The sequence below is a fragment of the Triturus cristatus genome, chromosome 12 (assembly GCF_964204655.1).
Source record: "Triturus cristatus chromosome 12, aTriCri1.1, whole genome shotgun sequence".
Taxonomy (NCBI): domain Eukaryota; kingdom Metazoa; phylum Chordata; class Amphibia; order Caudata; family Salamandridae; genus Triturus; species Triturus cristatus.
The window spans coordinates 582,579,091-582,599,098 of NC_140595.1; the positions used below are offsets into that span (position 1 = coordinate 582,579,091).

The following is a 20,008-nucleotide window of genomic DNA, read 5'->3' on the forward strand; positions in this document are numbered from 1 at the left end:
GGAAGGGGCAGGGGCAGGGGGGGTGGTACTCACACGCTGCCCTGGAGTGATGAGGTCATCGGAATCGTCGGCTTCGGACACGATCGAGATCTTCGGTGTCGTCTTCGGGAACATCTTGAGCAAAGATGTCCTCCGGTTCTGGAGCTGGTTTGGCCATAATATGGCGTCGAGCTCTTCGGTCCCGGAGGGTCTTCTTCGAACGGAAAGCGGAACAAGCTGGACAGGTGGACTCGTTGTGTTCCGGCGACAGGCAGAGGTTGCAAACCTCGTGGTGGTCACTGTGGGGGAACTTCGCTCCACACTGGGGGCATTTTTTGAAGGGTGTCCTGTCCATCAGCCGCTTCCGGAACCGGTCCGAGTTGATGTCGACGTCGATGAAGTGAAGATTAAAGAGTTAAATTGATTGCTGGAAGTTTTCTGCTGGAGCGGAAAAAAGTTCATCCGAACCCAATGGCGGAAAAAAAACAATCTGCCGATGGAGTGGATGCCCATGCGCACTGTTGTCCAGGGGAGGAGTCACCAACCTCGTGACCAAAGACTTCTCCGAAGACAACAACAACCTGCAATCATCCGAGCCCAACACCAGATGGCGATCTTATCCGCAGTGTGTGATCTGCAGCTCATATGCCTCGAACAAAGCTATTTCAGTACAAGAAAATTAGACAGTGACAGCAAAACACACTCATCAGCGCAAAGGGGAGTTACTCACTTGTAATCCTAGTCCTGTGCCAGAGGAATTATCATTGAAGTCATAAGACAAACTATTCCTGCTTGCGAAGGGAGGATTGTAACTAACACCCCCCCCCCCCCCCCTAGCAACACACTTTGACCTCATAGACGCCGGACCAAACATCCCAACAACCTCCAATAATCAAAATAAGGACCACAGAGAAAGTCCAGGCCTACTAACCTCTGAATCCCCATTTCCCCATTTTAACATGCCCACCATGACCCTGTGGTGCTTGTACCTGCACGCCACACACATATGCTTCTGACAAATGGGGACTGACAGACAAAGCTAAATACAAATCCTGGGGGACAAATCGAACATGACTGACTCCACCCCAGCCACTCACCCCTAAGGTATAGGCCTCCTATAGCCCAGGAGGCAGGGTGCATTATGTTCTATGTGTGGAAATAGATGTACAAGAATATATTGCCGTGTGGTAGCATTATAAATGTAATTCTATCGCACGTGTCCAACCCTCCATAGTAAAACATGGGCAGGACACTGTGGACATCCCCTGATGTCCAGCTCCATAATGGAACGGTGTGAGAAAGTGGCTCTGTATATACTGTTCCTTAATAGGTACAGGGTGTACATAGTCCACAGTCCCCCAGGGTTTGACAGAGGCTAAAGTTAGATATAACCTTACTCTCTAAAGTGGTAGCTTGGTCGAGCAGTATCAGAGGACAGTGTAAAGCATTTGTTGTACACACTCAGTCAGCAAATGGTCTCATACACTCAAGAACTGAACTCTAGGCCAATGGTTTATATATATAAAAATATAGGCTTGTTTTATTTTAGAACCAACACTTGGATTTAAAATATACTTTCTCAGAATGAGATGTTTCATATAAATACTTTTGCAATATGCAATTGACTTTTGTAAACCGTTACAAGTGGTTGCAATAGGAAAGTCTATTTTAAACACAACAATGCATTGAGCTCAATGGAAAATTCAAGTTATAATAATAATACAGAGTTTTATAGAGCGCGAACAGCTACCTCACAAGGAGGTGTCCCGGCGCTAAACGCAGGCATAGAAACATATACCGAAATTCAAGTCAATTAGCGAGGTTGGGTGAAGAGCCAGGTTTTCAACATTGTTTTAAAACTAGGTTCAGAGGGGGCCTGTTGGAGCTCAGGGGGGAGTGAGTTCCAAAGCATCGCTACATTGGCCGAAAACGTTCTACCACCCAGACGAGCCTTTTTTATTCGAGGGACTGCTAGCTGGATCCGGCAGTTGGGGCGGAGAGAGCGGGACTGCGTGTATCTTGGCAGCCGATCCCTCAAATATATTGGACACGAGCCAAACAAGGATCTAAAGGCTAGCGTAAGTGCCTTGAATTTGATCCTGTGGGCTACTGGTAACCAATGAAGTGATCGAAGATGCGGAGAGACAGAGTGCTTGAAAGGAATATGCATTAACAGTCTCGCAGCCGCATTCTGGACCACTTGCAGACGTTGAGTTAAGTATTTGGGCAAGCCCAGGAGCAGACCGTTCGCGTAATCCAATCTGGATGTGACTGTCGCATGGATTACCGTTTTCCTGCAGTTCACCGGAAGAAGTCGCAAGATTTTGCGAAGATTCCTAAGTTTACCCAAACAGCAACCCATCAGCTGTTGTGTGTGCGAAACAAAGGACAGATTGTTGTCCCAACACACTCCCAGATTTTTTGCCGAGGGACTGGGGGAAGGGGGGGGGCCCATTGCCATCGGCCAACAGAGCTCAGAGGGGGGCCGGGTGCCTTTGCCAAAGAAGAGCACTTCCCTTTTATCCGCATTGAGCTTTAATTTATTAGTATTCATCCAGCGCGCCACATCATGAAGACAGCCTTTAAAACTTGACAGGGCTACCTCTGACACCTCTGCATATGGAAACACAAGCTGGGTGTCATCGGCATAGGATACTGCCTTGACCCCCCAGTTAGCAATAAGCGTAAAGAGTGGGGCCATATAAATATTAAATAATAGTGGACTGAGCGCCGAGCCCTGAGGTACGCCACAGCATAACGGCTTGGGTGTAGAAGAAGCGGTCCCCAGGGCCACCTTCTGGGTTCTCTGGGACAAGTATGAGTGTAGCCAGTCCAGCGCTTGATCCTGTATGCCCACTTCTGACAATCGCATCATCAACCTTGCGTGGTCGACGGTGTCAAAAGCTGCCGAAAGATCCAGGAGCACCAGCAAAGCTGAGTCTCCCGAATCCAACGACCATCTTATTGACTCTGCCACCTCGATCAGAGCGGTCTCGGTGCTAAAGCCGGGTCTAAAGCCTGACTGTGTCTCGTGCAGAATCTTATTGTCCTCTATATATTTGCTAAGCTGCCGCTGGATAACTTTCTCCAGCATCTTGTCCGGGGCAGCCAGTAGGGAGATAGGGCGAAGGTTGCTGAGATCCTTAGGATCTCCATTAGGCTTTTTCTTTAGTGGGAGGAGGGTAGCATGCTTCCATATATCTGGGAAGACCCCCGAAGAAATGGACGTATTCCAAACGTGTTGTAGGGAAGGGGCCACAAAATCCGCCATTGTGCACCACAGTTTGGGGGGGGCAAGGGTCGTCCGGCGAGCCCGACTTGCAGCACCTTAATTCCTGCATGACCGCGGACAGAGTTACTGGTTGAAAGCAGGTTAACGGTCCGCTTGTCAACACTTTGACAAACTGATCTGTTTTCTCCGTTGTTACCTCTGGGCCGAATGAGTCGTAAACACGCTTAATCTTCTGGTCAAAGCAGTCCGAGATTTTATTACAGAGAGTGACCGAAGGCGTTATCTCCCTTTCAATACATCTGGGTTTGAAAAAGGACTGAACCACCTTGAAGACTTCCTTGCTGGAATGTTCTGCCTGTTCAATCGAAACTGCAAAAAACAGGTTTTTTTGCCTTTCTGACAGCCTTCTGAAATTTATGGGAAGCCACCTTATATTGTGTTCTTTCCTGGGTCCCATAGTTTACCCTCCACAGCCTCTCTAACCGTTTACATTTTGCCTTCTCAGTTCTAAGGTCCTGTGAGAACCATGGAGCAGAAGGCGAGTCCCTCTTGGACACAGCGCGTTTAGCTGGAGCAATGGACGAAATCATATTCCCAATCCAGTGATGAAACCGCAGAGCGTCAGTGTTGGCATTCAGAGTTAACGTTATTTGCAACAGATTACTTTTTAGATTACTTTTGGAATTCCAGGACTGGATCCTAGATCCAGTCCTGGGTCAGTACTCGGAATCAAGTGATGAAAGTCGACTTAATTACTGTAATGATTTTTAAACAATATTTAGCGGTTTTAAAAGTTGACACTTAGAAAATATTTCAGAGCAAACAGTCAATGATTCCCTATGGAAGAAATTTCAAGTTGCAGGTACAGTATGTTCTCGCTACTTTTGTAATCCAGTACTGGGTGCCTAGACTCAGTACTGGGACCTTTATCCAAAACAGGTAAGTAATTACGTTTTCAGATATTATACGATTTTTGAAGAATATTTAAGATTGCAGAAATTGACACTTAGAAGAAATTTCACAGAAAAACAGTCAATGATTTCCTATGGAAGAAAATTGGGTTACGGGTAAGTACAGTTGTAAGTATTTTTCCGAGTCAGTGCTGGGCACCAAGATCCAGCACTGGGAGCTCACCTAAGAGCAGGTGAGTGATTTTGTTTTCGTTACTCGGCTGATTTTTGGTGAATATTTTAAGATTTGAAAAGTCCCCACTTAGAAGAAATTTCAGGAAAAAGCCAGTCAATGTTACCCTATGAGGAAAATAGAGTTTGCGGTTTAAGGGTAAGTACTCGACTGGCAGAGTTGAGGTTCTGGGCACAGACTCAGGGGTCTCCCAGGGTCAGGTAGGTACAGTTGTTTCACCCTCAGCGACTCTAGGGCGGCCGGGTGCAGAGAGAGTTAGGCCCAATGTTATCCTATGAGGGATAGGGGGGCCTTGTTTGGCGGCTGCTGTCTGGCAAGCCACGCGGCTGTGGGAGCTGGGCTCCTGGTCACTTACTCAGGGCAAGTGGGGAAGTAGGTTAGAGTAGAGTTTTCACGGCCAGGGCCACTCGGGCGGCTGGGTGCAGGGTGCTTTTGAGCCGTTGGGCGCTCAATTGATTTCTATGGGAAATCTCCGGTTTGGAAAAAGACTGCAGGCTCGTGGACGAGGACTCTTCAGGTGCCACCACCACTTCGAGAGGTAAGTTGGGTAGTTGGAGGATAGGTAGGTACCCCGGGATTGGACACAGAGGGCCGTGGGGCACCGGGTGCAGGGGTGCCTTTTGGTGTCGGAAAATCTTACCCTCTGTTGATCGCGGTTGGGGTGGCACTCTGTTCTGAGGCTGCAGGCTTCTTCAGGATTGTCGAGGGGGGGTCCTTGGGTGCCGGACTCGGGGTCACAGTCGCCGTGGGGTCGTCCTCGTGGGTTTAGTTCACTCCGGCACCGGCCAGGCTTGGCGGGTGCAGAGTGGGCTGGGATCGCGGTTCCGGGCTGCTGCCAGGGGTGAAAGGTAGGTTCTGAGTAGAGCCTCTACTCATGGGAGTCCCAGGGGATCAGAGTTCAAAGGTAGCCAGGTCCCTCGGGGTTTCTGAGGTTGCTGGCCACAAGAGATGCCGGGTTTGGAGCAGGAGCAGGTCAGAGGTCGACAGGCCGGTAGGGCTGGGGCCAAAGCAGTTGGTGTCTCCCTCTCCTTCGCAGCTGCAGGGCAGGTCTTCTTTTCTTCTCGCTCTTCTTGTAGTTTCGGAATCTGGAATCTGGGGAAGGAAGGTTCAGGGTGCCCCTAAATACTAGATTTAGGGGCGTTACAGGTAGGTGAAGGGCAGGGACCAATGGGTCCCCGTCCTGGGGTGGGTACACCCCCTATCCTGCCTCTCTCCTGTGGGAGGGGGGCAGTAGCCTAGTCCTGATAGGGTAGTGCTCCCCATCTTCAAGATGGCGAGAGCCCGGAGATGTGCCAACCCCACCTGAGGGGTGGGGTTGGCAGGCTGGCACATCCCCGGTCCTTATTTGGGGTTTCCGGCCAAAGCTTCCCGCCAGAGTGGGGGTTGCAGGGGCCTGGGGAAGCTCACAGAGGCGGCATGCCTTTGAAGCTGCCCCCTGCCCATCCTGGGGGAGGAGATTTAGCACCTCGCCCAGGATGTGCATTGTTGCAGGACCAGGAGAGCAGGGGCTCTCCTACCCAGGGGTCCAGCAACATGTCTGCTGGGTGGCAGCCTCAGAGCAGACGTGGATTCGTAGGTTAGGTTTCAGGTGGCACCTCTAAGATGCCCTCTGGGGTGCTGGGTACATTAAATCCCACACTGGCATCAGTGTGGGTTTAATGTGCTGCGAAGTTTGATACCAAACTTCCCAGTCTTTAGTGTTGCCATTATGGTGCTGTGGACGAGCTCACAGCACCATGTACTCTTAAATGGCAGCACTGCACTTACAGGGCTCAGGAATTGACCTGGGCACTGTAGGGGCACAGGGCTCCTGCGCCCACACCATTGGCATAGGGCACCCAGCTAGAGGGGTGACTGATGTATGCCATGGCAGTGTAGGTGATGGGCATGGCACACAGGGATGTGTGCCATGTCGACTTTGTTTTGGTTTTGCACCCAAACACTCAGCCTGCAAAGGCAGTGTGTGTGTGTGTAAGGGTACAGGGCCTCTAAGGGTGGCACAAGGTGTGCTGCAGCTCTTAGAGGTCTCCCTTGGTCACAAAGCCCTGGGTACTTAGGGTACCATTTACTAGGGCCTGACATGTGGCCAGGGTTTGCCAATTGGGGTTTGGTTTGTTTTAGGGAAGGAACATAGGCCCTGGGCACCTGATTGGCAGGAGTCCAGGGCACACTCAGTAAAAGTACAGTCCGCAATTCAGCAAAAAGTGGGGGACCATGCAAGAAAGATGGCACTTTCTCACAAACGGTCAATTTCCTTCATGTCTGGTGTCAAACACTGTGCTTTTTAATCCCTGACTCAATGTAGAGGGTTAACCAGCATGTACCTAGGAGGCACTTTAGACCATGCCCACCAAGTTAAATCAATGTTCTTATGCCTTCGCAAGCTTTTTCAAGGGTTTGCCGCCAAGGCAGAGATCCCTCATGCTGGGGAGTGTTACATCGCTCCCAGAGGTCAGAAACAAAGACCTGTGTGGGCAGGAGGTAACACCTTCACCCACACAGGATGGCTGGTGAATGGAACATCACAGCGGTGAGCCTCAAAGGCTTCACTGGTGCTGCTGGACAAAGTAATTTGTCCCCCACTTGAGGACAAAGCCTCCTCCTGCCCTAGGCACTATTTTTCCCGGGCAGGTGGGAAAATGAGCTATTCAGGAGGGGTAGACTTCCACAAGGCTGACCACACCTCTAGGCGGCTGCAGCTGAAGTGTACACTTGAGGATGGTTTTGGCCATCTTGAATTTAGTCTAAAAAGTAGGTTCTTACTGGTTTAGTGACATACACCCACCGGATGTGGTCCCTACTGAAGTGAATTAGCCGCAAGACTAGATGTACATTGGCTACTAGTCCTCACACCCACTAACACCCCCTAAATCCAGGATTTAAGGGGCACCCCAGACACCATAGCCTTAGATTCAACGTTATACCAAGAATAGATCAGTTTCCACAACAAGGCAGGTCTCCACAAAGAGAGGCGCTAAGCTCTGCACCTGTGGCAGCCACCCTGCACCCGCTGGATTTCGACTTGACCAAGGCCAGAGTGTGGTTACAAAAGGAAGGTGAACCCCTCTGCAAACTCCAGAACTCACCTGTCAGGCCCACCAAAGGGTATTCATTTATTAGCATGCAGAGAAGAGAAAATGCATGCGAGTGATTCTGTGAACTGAGTCTGTCTATGATTAAAGAGCAGCAGCTCTGAAACGCGTCAGGCACGGCAAAGAAAACCTTTGTGCTGGTTTTATGACTAAAGCTTCGGATCGAAAATTTCACTGCTGAGTGCTTCTTTGCTTCAGGGCTAGTTCTTTGGTTGTGTGCGCGCGCACACACACACACACGCGGAACCACAAACACACGCAACCACACACACACGCAACCACACACACACACGCAACCACACGCACACGCAACCACACGCACACGCAACCACACGCACACGCAACCACACGCACACGCAACCACACGCACACGCAACCACACGCACACGCAACCACACACACACGCAACCACACACACACGCAACCACACACACACGCAACCACACACACAGATATGCAATTTCTCCAGCCAAAACAGCTCTACAGAATTGCAAAACATTTGGCAGAAAACTACATCTTAACCCAGAAAGTGTGCTTTTTGTGTTTTGGTGTAAATTCGTTGAGTAGTTTTTGAGAAATTAAGTTTCAAAATGTATAGATATCTGGATGGTTGGGATCGCAGGAGTCATGCGGGCACTCAACTTAATAGAATTAAGTGTTCTGATTGCCCGAGAGGTCTTTTTTCCCTTTGGCCATCTTGCTCCTTGATCAAAATTGTTGCAACTGTTATTATAGGACTCCGTCCCCGTGTGATGAGAAACAAAAACCCCATAAAAAATAAGCGTAGGTTGCCACTGTACCACGTGAGATAAAAGGGTTGGGGGGTGGAGGTCAAGGGTTGGTGACCCTCCCTGGACTCATTTAATTTCTTTTTGGTGGGGGTGTCAAGATCCCTGCAAGAGTCCTGTGGCGGGAGCCTGCACTGGCCTCTAGACTTCACTGGGAGCCCAACGTGAGCCACCATGCCCACCCAGGACTCACATGGGCAAGATCGGGGTAGCATATTAAAAAAACACACAAGCAGAGGTTAGAGTCTGTTGGGGGGTGGGCGCAGGCTTCGGGGGTGCCCACCTGTAGGGGGGTTGGCTTTCAGAGTTAGGAATGGTAATAACGTCATATTTAAAAACATAGAAAGTCACTTAAAAATACAAAGGTTAAAGTGACGTTATTGTCGGGTATGTTAATATCTTACATTACATTAAAAAAAACTCAGAAATTTAAAATTTCAGTTAAAAGAATTAAACAACATTAAAAAAAAACACTGAAATCTACCAGTTAGAGTTAACCCTTGCTATGTACTGCTTATGACCTCCCATATTACAACACTCATGATATGTTCTTTGATATCATTGATAAAATTACTGATGACAACTGAAATTACATCTTAGATAACATCATTGTGCATTGTGAGGGCTCATGGTTAGTAACCATTTCATTGAGCAATGTGATTATTTTCTGGATTCCCATATTGCGCATTCACTTTTTAGCAGTTTTTATCCTCCTGGGAGATTGGGTCTGAATGAGTTTGTATCAGCAAACAGGTCATTTAGCACTTTCTTCTCCACCTGTGCTTCAGTGATTGCTTGGATATCTACATTGTAGTGTTTGGTAAAGGTGTGTGGTATTTTCTGTCTGGCATTGTGTAGTGCTGTGCTCTTACAACTTCTATTAAAAAAACATGGGGTAGACGGATTCAATGGAGGGAGTTGCAAGAGGTTTGGATACTAGGAGGCCTTCTTGCACTATCTCTGCTAAGCTCTTCACCCTCCTCACCTCCCTCATTTGGGGAGTGGGCCGGCACAGAGTAGCTCTGTCTAAGCTGTATCTCCCGACTGACCAAGGAGGGCTGGGGGCTCCGGACTTTAAAGCGTACTAAAGCGTACTTCCTAGCAGCACAGCTCCAGTGGCTCTCCCACTGGACAGCGGAACGCCACATGGGCAAGACAACTTTCGACATGGAACATATGCCAATAATCCGGCGCATGCTTTTACCTGGCACTAAGCCCCAACGCACATACCTGCTGCAAGTAACGGTAGCTCGCACCTGCATGCTACGCATACACCGAACGTCCAAAGGGAAGCCTCCATATTCCCCATTACTCCTGTTAGTGGGGTTCCCTCATCGAGAAAAACATTACACGGCTCGAACCCTACAAGTATAGACAGACAGCTCGTTGACTGAGTGGGAATCCCTCTTTGAAGAAGGCCAATTGCGTCCCTACGAGCAGTTAGTGGAAGAATACAACCTCTCCCCGGGACAATTCCTATTACATTGACGGCTTTTGGCTGGTAGCCACCCATTTTGGGAACCGGTTGCAAGAGTACCGCCGACACACCCAGTAATACACACCATACTGCATATGGGGGCGGGCAGACATCTCGTCACATGGCTGTATAAAGCCACACGAGAATTATTACTCAAGCCGTTGACTTCATTGCGGCAGGCATGGGAGGATGACCTAAATAGACAACTGCATGACAAGGAGTGGGCGCAGGCTCTGGAATACCCCCAAAAAAAGTCTCCAGAAAGGCGTGATTAAAAAACATACAATTTAACATCTTACACAGGGCATACCTAACGCCCGAGCGATTACAGCGTTACTACCCAGATACACAGTTTCTCTGCCCCAGATGCCAGGCCCCTGCTGCGGACTTCCAACACATGTTCTGGGGCTGCCCCACATTGCAGCAATACTGGAACTACATCGTTGAAACACTCCGAGCAATCTCAAATACCCCCGGGATTAATACATGGGAGGCATGCGCGCTAGTGGTGTTCCTAAGAACTGATTAAGTACAGGTGCGCTTCACGTCCGTTCTATTACTCTTAGTAAAGAGAGCTATAGCCATGCACTGGCGAGCTCCGGGGGGACCCCCGGTGGAGGCTTGGGTGGGAGCAGCCAAAAAGCGGGGCGCTGGGGAGTAAGACGCGATCTGGGAGGAGGAAGCAAAGGGAACGTGAAAACACCACATATCCATGGAATGGGCGCAACTCCTATTCCAGTTCAGTCAGCAAACCACATGAGCAGGGCCAGCCGAGGCCCCCCCATACCGCATCGCCACACGGACAGAACCAGTAGGCAGACGTAACGAGCCCGAGCACACACCTGCCGCAGATCCCCCCTCACTGTCCACACCGTAGGGCATAGCCAAGTCCGCCCTCCTACTCCCCCCCTGTACCGCCAGTCGCCAGCCACCAGAGTAGCCCCACACACCTACACAGAGGACCTACTTACCCCCCTCCCGTCTGCACACACACCCTCCCTCCCCGCTGATCCCAAACGAGTGCCCCAGTTCAACACCCAGTTTTTTCAGTTCAGGATACAAACCAGCAGTTCAGATAACGTCAACAGAAGACAGGTATCATCGCCCACTCACTTGAGCGGAATGCTAAAATTCCCACAAGAACCTGAGTAGGCATAGCCCCATAATTAAACAATAGACATATAGACACATCCCAGGACACACAAGTCTGGCACAGATGGCCTCAACACATGTACAATACCGGGATTGTGATAACACATAATGGCAGCGAAGAAGGATAGCAATTACGAATGTACACTCAAGTGCCTAAATAGTCTCTGTCTACATATGCACGTAACTTGAAATTGGAACACTTTTCTATGCGTCATTGTATCTAAAGTGTTAAAAGTTAATAAAAAAATGTAAACAAAAAAAAAAAAATCTCTGCTACGCTCTTCTGTGAACCTCTGCAGGTGCTCCTGGAGGAAATAATTGTTTCAGCGCAGAAGAGCTGTAGCACTGGCAGCCGTTAATGTGGTTCCTGCCATTCCGCATACCTTCTTCCCCACTGTGACCCTTGCTTACTGCCAGGATGCATGGGGATTTTCTGGGCTGAGGCATGACACTGCCCAACTGCTGCTGCTATTAATGAGTCACGGTTAGCATCTAGCGTATGAAAACTGGGCCCCCATTAAAGTAACCTGGGAGTTTCTACCTTGGTTATAGCTGGAGATTTTTCTTTAGAACAGCCACACCTGGAACAACAGTCGCTAAAATCAGAGGATATAGTGTGAGAAGTCTATATAAGAGGAACATTAAGCTTTCATGCACCCCTAGGTTACATTTTCCACAGATTTTGCACAATTAAGATTCTGGATGGTGCTAGTGGAGTAAGTGTGGATGTACATGAGGCAGAGGAGTTTAGCTTACGAGTGCCATTATTTGCACCCCTTCTTAGAGGAAATAGAGTTGGGAGGCCCTTTTCCATTTACAAAGCGGTGGAGCACTACATTAAAATTCACGTTCCAGTGTCCAGCCAAGATGTAAGTGCACTAGTATGATGCCTGTAGAGGACAAACTAGTACTGACCTGGAAGAACGTGCTAGAAGTGCAGGCAGAGGATGATGAGGAACTGAAGCCGAAATCTGTTTTGACACTACAGGAAAATGAACTACCAGGTGCAGTTAAGACAGGCTCCTATAGCCCGAAAGGAGTGATTCAGCATGAGCTGAAGCGGCTACAAAGGTGTCTTCACTGGGTCCTCTGGAAAAAAAACATCTGGGGCTCATGCTGTGCTGTGACAAACCCCTCATACACTACAACCGCAATCCTGAGCAAAAGCCATTGTCTAGGCACAGGGTATTCTTGGACTCCTGCCAAAAATCGATGGCTCTACGCCGAACAGTGCATCAAATGGTACAACGTTGAGTGGTGACATCAAGTGCAATAACACAAAGAGGCCAGATACCGGAATATACCTCAACACAGGTTAATATACATGGACGTAAAATGGTTTCTCTTAGACAGTGAGATGGATGCCACTCCTATCTTTGATAGCAAACATGTGGGAGCTGCAACTGCCCTCGACATGGAGGGGTTCAACGTTAAACTAGACCAGCTGGAACATCACTTGTGGTGGTGTCTTTTATGCTGACCTATCTTCTTATATCTTCCTCTATGAAGGTTCTTAGGGAGCTCAAGGACTAGGTACTAGTGAAAAAGGATTCTTCCCTTGCACCTCATTTTCACACTCCTGCTGGTCTCTTTGCTAATGGAATTCTCTTCATTGCAAAATGGATCAATACTAGCTTTCTTTCTCACTGAAGGGAGCAGTGGGGGTCCTTCATAAACAATGAAAGCATGTGGGTGAAAAATTCTGAAAAATGTGCAGCAAATCTCTGGTCACCTAGAGTACTTTCCAGAATTGTTTCTGAAATATTGAGCAAAAGCAAGAAATCTAAATGGCAGAGAGAAAATCATCTCAGAAAAAGCATGATTAGTTTGCAAGTTGCTATCTACTAAAAAGTGCAGTGATGTTTCTGTAGCATTAATAATAGGCAAGCAATCTGCATTGCCCTTCATTTTCAAAATGCAGTCTAGTTTTCCCTGGGCAGTGGGAGTTGTGGCTATATAGTTTATGTTTTAAGCACCATACATTTTTCAATTAGCCCCCAAAAAAACATTTAAAAAAAACCTTAGACAATTTAGTCTGAGATAGCCTTTAAAGTGTGCATCTGTATTAGGAAAGATCAATTTCTTTTGAGAAAAAATATTTAAATAAATTCAAACGTAACTGTTCTGAGATCCTGCACGAATGTGGGAAGTTTCTACAATTTATGACTCATAATGAAGACCCTTTGACAGAATTTAGGGAACCATAGACATGCCACAAATGCTACTCTTAATCTTAAATGTATAATTCTAAACCATCCATTGACTTCTCTCTTGTTACTTTTAGAACTAGATCTCGTTCATATAACTAGTTCTATACTCCACTTACTTGACAGTGTTGTTGAATCTTGTGGAATTCTTCATAATGGCTGTTAACGCGTATCCCCTCGTAACTGGTGCTGACATGTTGGATACAAGAACACTCTCCAATATATCCAGTACTTCATCCTCAGTCACCTACACAGATAGGGACACATTGCAGCTATGAGCAGGAAGCAAATCAAAACCAATTTGTGTCAACAATAATTCTCACTGCACACTTGGCTAGAAATAACATTCCCATATGGGCTATGAGGATTTGAAGTGGGTCTACATTTCCTCAATGCATTTCCATAGGCAAGGGGAATAAGTTCCACATTCATCTTAAATATATGTCAAATCAAATTTAGGGTGAGCAGCTTCTCCAGATTTCCAAAGGCTCACAAAGTCAAATTCTTTTCTACAGAACATTATTTCCAATGCCAGAACATACACAACATTTGAAAAAGCCAGTAAACAGAGAGGTCATTAATCTTTTGAGTTTTTTATATCGTTGCTCTCCAATACATCCAACCTTTAAAGACATTGACTCTTTGTCTTTCTCCTTGCATCACCTTCATAGAACTACTAGTTTACTTCGATGCAGAGAAATAGGGACCTAAATAGGTTTAATTGTGATGACTAGGTGAGGAACAATCCGTGGTTAATATAGAACCTGCTGAGGATGGGGATGAATTGGAGAGGTGTGGATGCCATCAGAATGGTAAATGCATATGGGGTGAATGCACACAGTCTACACTGTTGCACACACTTGCTTAGTAATAAACATTTAATTAGCCTATTTAAAAGAAAGTGGTGCATGCTCTGAAATTAGGAACTATATTATTTAAAGAATAAAAACACGTTTTATTAAGAAAGAAGGCTGGGGTTTTCTTTTGATCAGCTATGTTGTGCTGTATGCTAGAATAGAACTGTTGCCTACCTTGATCATTTGATACCTCTATAGCATAAAAACATGAATGTTCGTTTGCTGAACCACAGGCATGGCCGATATAACAGATGCAAGACTGATCTCACTAGCAAGGATCCTAAGCTGTACTAAAAGTCAAAGTTTTGCTTCTGAAAGGTGGAAAAAACACATTTTCTGTTCATTACGATGTCAGTATGAATGGCGTAAGACATAGGGTACTAAATCAGTGCCACAGAGATGGGGGAAATGCAATTACCAATACAAAGAAGTCCCTAAGGGAGAGCAATGTATATATTTTGTAGCAAAGAAATTTAGCAGTTAATGAATCGCTGCGTACTATAAACCTATTATTTAGAAATGGAAAATTCACTATTCTCAACTATAAGCAACAGTACAGATAGCATCTAGTCTATATATCAGGGCTATATGATTTTCAACAACAGACTCCTTAAACACTTTTGCCAGGTGGAATACAGTTAATGGTTCTGGGGCAAAATGTATATGTGCTGTGCCGATGTTATAGACACAGTAAATCTTTCTTGGGGTGGGGCTGTCAGTTGGTACTGGGCAATAGTTTGTATGTGTAACCAAACAAATGCACTCTAACAGATCATCAACTCACTCCATTAGAACACTTAAATATTTCATGGTCGAGATGGCAAGCAGTCAGTTTACTGTAGAAGGAGCAAGAGGTGGACACACTTATAATATGACAGTAAATAATACCCTATTATAATAACTTCCAGCTGGTGCTTTATTTGCGGGTTACAAAAGAAAAAAAAAACTACTGTTTAGTAAATGGGAGTAAAATAGCAGTTGAGAATAGCAAAGAAAATCAGAAGATGCTATTCTCTTCTGCAGCTGGGCTACGATCCCAAATTTAAAGGGAAGATGTCATGGAACAAATTAAGAAACAGTCATACACTTAATATGAGCTCAATTATGGAATCCAAATAAACAATTACATTGTATAAGCAGATGCACTTCTTTTTTTACATATTGACTGATTTGATATAAAAATCAAGTTTTGGAGAAACCATTTTTTGATATATTCCTATATAGTCATAGTGGACAGATCTAACTGAAAAGACATAAGAGGCACTATTGTACTGTTTGCACATTTATGCTTGATGTTTTAAAAGGCACTACTTATAACTATCTTGCACGGACAACAAAGACAGATTGTATCTGGGCATGCTCACTTGGCTGAATGAATATTCAATGGGTTAATCTGTCTCTAATTATGTGTGATGCCAATCTATGAGAACAATGGGTACTATTATCATTCACGTGTACAGGAGAAATATAACATTTTATGTATGAACAGATGGATTGATGGAAGATATTTGCATTCACTTTTGAATTTAAATGATATTATGAAAAATACTAGTCCAAGATGGCCACCATGGAAACTAGAATGTTGCAATACACTCTAAGTGGGTGGAAATCATGGTCATGTGACGATAAGGAGAGTGCTTTCTAAATCTAAGTCAGAAATAAGGCGACCTACATGAACAAGGCTGCAAGCCTAGCCGAAACGAGTCGTCTTCACAATGTAAAGTTTTTTTCAGCAAGATGTGGAAAGAAACATTGCTTGCTTGTTCTCATTACTCATCATCCACCAGGGGCAGCAATATAGATACCCATTACTCACCAAAATAAGAAAATACTCCACCTGGGTAAATAATTTCTACAAAAACAGACAGACCGATGACAAATACATGCAAACGTGCCACAATGCTATGAAGGCTCCAGCATGATGTCACATGTGCAAGGATCACTGTGCATGTGCACGTAAACTTTGCGGTGCAGAGGTCTTTTTTTTAACTGGTAAATTAAAAAATCTTAGGAGTCACCATATACCTAACGACTTGAAAGACTTCAAACAACTTGCAAATGCCTGTATCCAACCCTAGATTGCAGACATATGTGAATAATGTGATTCTACAGCAACAAATGCTACAAACAAATAATTTTCTCTTTGAGCTCAAAGTACCTATGAATACACAAATTCAGTAGTGTACAAAATGAAAGCATTAGGAGTGTGTCACAATGGGAATCAAACCCTACCAAATACATCAAAGGCGGAAGGATGTTCCTTTAAGTTATTTGGCCACTGGTCAAGCAACAGCCTTGGTCTTCGATTAACTGGGCACAATCTTTGCAGCAAATAATTACTAGTGTATTACTCCTGAAAAATGCCTTGCAGATTCACAAATCATAGATTGGTTTTACACAACTGTCTTTCCCACTACATTGATCTCACAGGATCAAATGAAGTGTTGTGCTGCTTTGCCTGGCCCTGGCATTTTGCTCTACACACAATTATTAATCTTTGTGTAGTGAAGGGTAAATTGAATGACAAAGACTATGACATTCTGACTCTAATAATGATGATCACTGATGGTCTACAGATAGGATTTTTAACATTTCAACATGTAAAAATAGCAAATGTATTTTGAGACTCTGGTGGACACAGGAATGCTAATATAAAAACAAAGAGTGACAGCGATTAGCATGAACATATGAGAGATAAAAGTGTTGCAGAAGATACATATGTGGAACAGTTAGAACAAGTAGACAGCAAAGTATGTGACATACTGACTGAACAGCTTTCCTTCCTTCCAACTGCTAGTCTCTCACTAGGGCCTGCATCACGTAGTCAGATGCTCTCACCAAAATAAAAGTATAATACAAGTTGCACCCATCCACCAATTTGGCGAGAAGTTTTCTGAGGACAAAGGGTACAATTTTTATTTTCAAGGAGAGGAATTAATTAGATAACAAAGAAAGAAGCTCGTGGAAGTATTTGTGCTCCCCCCCTGGTGGACACGTCTGAGGTAGCCTTGTCCCCCTGATCCTTGATGGTTCCTTACTTATCTGGCACATCTGAGTATAGATTTGGTATTCCCGTTTCTCCCCCCCCCCCTACCTCTTAGTTCCCCTTCTTCTTGACTGCCATCGGGTGGTCGGGTATGGAAGTGCCCCTGCTGTGGCCAGACGCCCATCTCATGTTTTCTTGCCTCGCTTTTGTTCTAAGTTGTTATTTATGTTAAAAGGGTGTATCCTGATTTCCTTTATGTGCAGTCTGATCTTCTGTAGGGTGCGGAGCCCCGGTGGGCCAGTCATTGTGTTTGCACTGTTTGAACTTTTTACCTACTAGCGGCCGGCCCAGGTGGTTGTAGGCCCGTGCTTGTACCCTTCTTTCTGCACAATAAAAATGTAAAAAAAAAAAAAAAAAAAAAAAAAAAAAAGAAAGAAAGAAGCATTTATAAAAGGCTGGGTTACACCACAACGGTGTGTCCCCGCGCTGGACCATTGATCAGCTAAAGAGAGAGAGAAATAGTTGCTGAAGATGGGGGAAGCAAGTAGACATAAAGAGAAGACCAGAATTGAGTGTTATTGCCAAAAGGCTAGGTTATTAGTTTCTTCCTGGAGTCAGGTCCGGATGGGAAATCTCAGAGTACCTTGTGAAGGGAGTTCTATAATTTAGGCGCTATAGAGGTAAATGATTTAGCTCCCATTCTCGCCTTTTTAATCTTGGGAAAGGTTGCCAAGTTGGTGTAAGAGGATCTGAGATTGCGAGTAGGGGCATAGTTGTGAACTAGGGAGTGGAGGTAGCTGGGTCCTTGCTTCTTTAAAAATCGTCGGCATATACATAGGGATTTGAAACTAATTATTTTTGTTACTGGAAGCCAATGTAGCAGATCTAGGGCGTGAGAGGCAGTTGATCTTTTAGGAAGATCAAGAATAAGTCTCGCTGCCACATTTTGACTCGTTGCAGCAGTCTGAGATTCCCTTTGAAGGCACCTAGAGTAAGTACATTCCCATAGTCCAACTGTGAGGTAATAAGCACATGAACTATGGTTCTCCGAGATCTAGTAGGAATTAGATTGAGTCTTCAGAGTACCAAAACATTTTTCTGCAGTTTTCCTGATTTACTCTACAAAAGTTAATTTAGAGTCGAAGATTACTCCCAGGTTTTTGGCCTTGTGTTTAGGGGCTGGGGGTTCCCCCGGAGACACTGGCCACCAAGCTGATGTCCAAATAGAGGGAGTTATACCGACCAGTAAAATCTCAGTTTTGATGGCGTACAGTTTTAAGCAGTTGTTAGTCATCCAGACTGCTTCGTCAGATAGGCAGGCCCTAAACCTGATGGTAGTGGAATTCAACAGATTTACTATTAGTTGGGTAGCATCAACATACAACACTACTTGAACATTATGTTTTTTAATGATGTTGGCCAGGGGTTTGAAGATAAAGCCCTGCGGGACCCCTTTCGTAGAGAGAAACAGGTTCGAAACAAGGTTTAAGGGTGACGTGAAAGAATCCATCCTGTAGAAAGGAGTTGAACCATTTCAGGGCTTCGCTTCCAATTTCGGAATCCTGAAGCCTTTGAGTTAGTATGTCGTGTGACAACATGTCGAAGGCTGCACTCAGGTCAAGTAGTCTCAGTGTTTCTTCATATAGAAGGAGGGCAGATTCGGTGGAACATGTAGCCCTAATACGCGCTTGAGTAGGGTCTAACAACTCATTGGATTCTAGGAAGCCCGTCAAGCAGTTTTTGAACTGCTTCTTTAAAATGCTTGCCCCAAACCGTAGGAGGGAGATGGGTCTCATATTATCTAGTATGGAAGGATCAATTGCAGGGTTTTTCTTGATAGGAATTACCATAGCATGTTTCCGTTTGGGTACAGTGCCAGACCTAATGGAAAGCCTCATGAGCTCTTGCAGTGAGGGGGCTATCACTGCAATTCCCAACTTCAAGATTCTGGGTACAGCTGAATCGAGGGGAGAACCTGATTTGATGAATGCGGAGACAGTACTACTTCGGCTATTGAAGGAATAAGGAGATCTGTCAAATCACCCGGTAGTTCTTTGCACCTAGCTATACCTTCCTGTCAGAGAATTTGTAAAGGTTTCATAGATTTTAGATACTTTGTTCGAAAAGAAGGTTGCGATGTCATTACACAGCTTATGTGACGGAAAGATATTAGCTGAGGTACGTTCCGCCTTAGTCAAAGATTTGAGCAAGGAAAAAAGTTCCTTGGTTGGGTTCTCAAGCTGAATCGATCATCTGGGCACAGTACTCCTTACGTTCTATTCTTATGCGTTTATGGTAAGTTTTTAGGGCTTCTTTAAGGCATGTGCGGCCTATGGAACTATATTCCTTCCGCCATTCGCGCTCAAGGTGTGTGCATTGTTTCTTCAATGCAGCTAGTTGTTTAATATACCAGGGTGCTGAGGGTGATGCAAAGTGGTCCATCCAGGGTAGTTTCACAGAGTCTTCCACCAATACAGAGGGGTCATTAAAGGAAATAGGATCCAATGTTTGGCCTTTCTCGTGTGTTGGACCCACGACTAGTTGGCATAGCTGAAAGGTTTGTAGGTTTTTGATCAGAGATAGGTTCTGTCTGGCAGTCTTGAGATTTGAAATCAAGATCAAGATCACCTAATATATTACGTTTTTTGTGCCTCAAAAAATTTGTGACAGGACCTAGGGGCGCTACACCAGTTGACCTGTAAGAGATTGATTACTGGACATATTAATTGAGAATTGCACCGCCTCATTATCACAAGAGTCTATTTTATCAAGGAACCAGTTCCAGATTTGTTTAAAGAAAATTGCAATTCCACCCCCTTTTTGCCTTACGGTCACATCTCACAATGTTGTAACCCAGAGGTACAGCATTCCGAACGTCCGGCTCCAAGCAATCACCCAGCCATGTTTCTACTAGAAAGAGCGCATCAGGGGCCTACTCACTTTGTATATTAAAAATATCTGCCTTGTGTTTTGGGAAGGAGCGGCAGTTTAGCAAGAGATCTTTAAAGGAACCCTCTTGTGAAATTAATTTTGCTGGCTGTCTAGGTTTACTGGTCTCCCCCAACCTAATAGAGAAGGTACAGTGGCTACAATGT

General features: G+C 45.5%; 1 protein-coding gene across 4 annotated transcripts in view; it reads right to left on the reverse strand.

The window, feature by feature from the left end:
- The window catches only part of AP1G1 (adaptor related protein complex 1 subunit gamma 1), a 691,372-nt gene that overhangs the window by 169,765 nt on the left and 501,599 nt on the right, over positions 1-20,008 (reverse strand). For all 4 annotated transcript variants that reach the window (XM_085636792.1, XM_085636794.1, XM_085636795.1 and 1 more), the window contains one exon: positions 13,190-13,317. In XM_085636792.1, the coding sequence (XP_085492918.1) occupies positions 13,190-13,317 (128 nt within the window). The remainder of the gene's footprint in view (positions 1-13,189; positions 13,318-20,008) is intronic.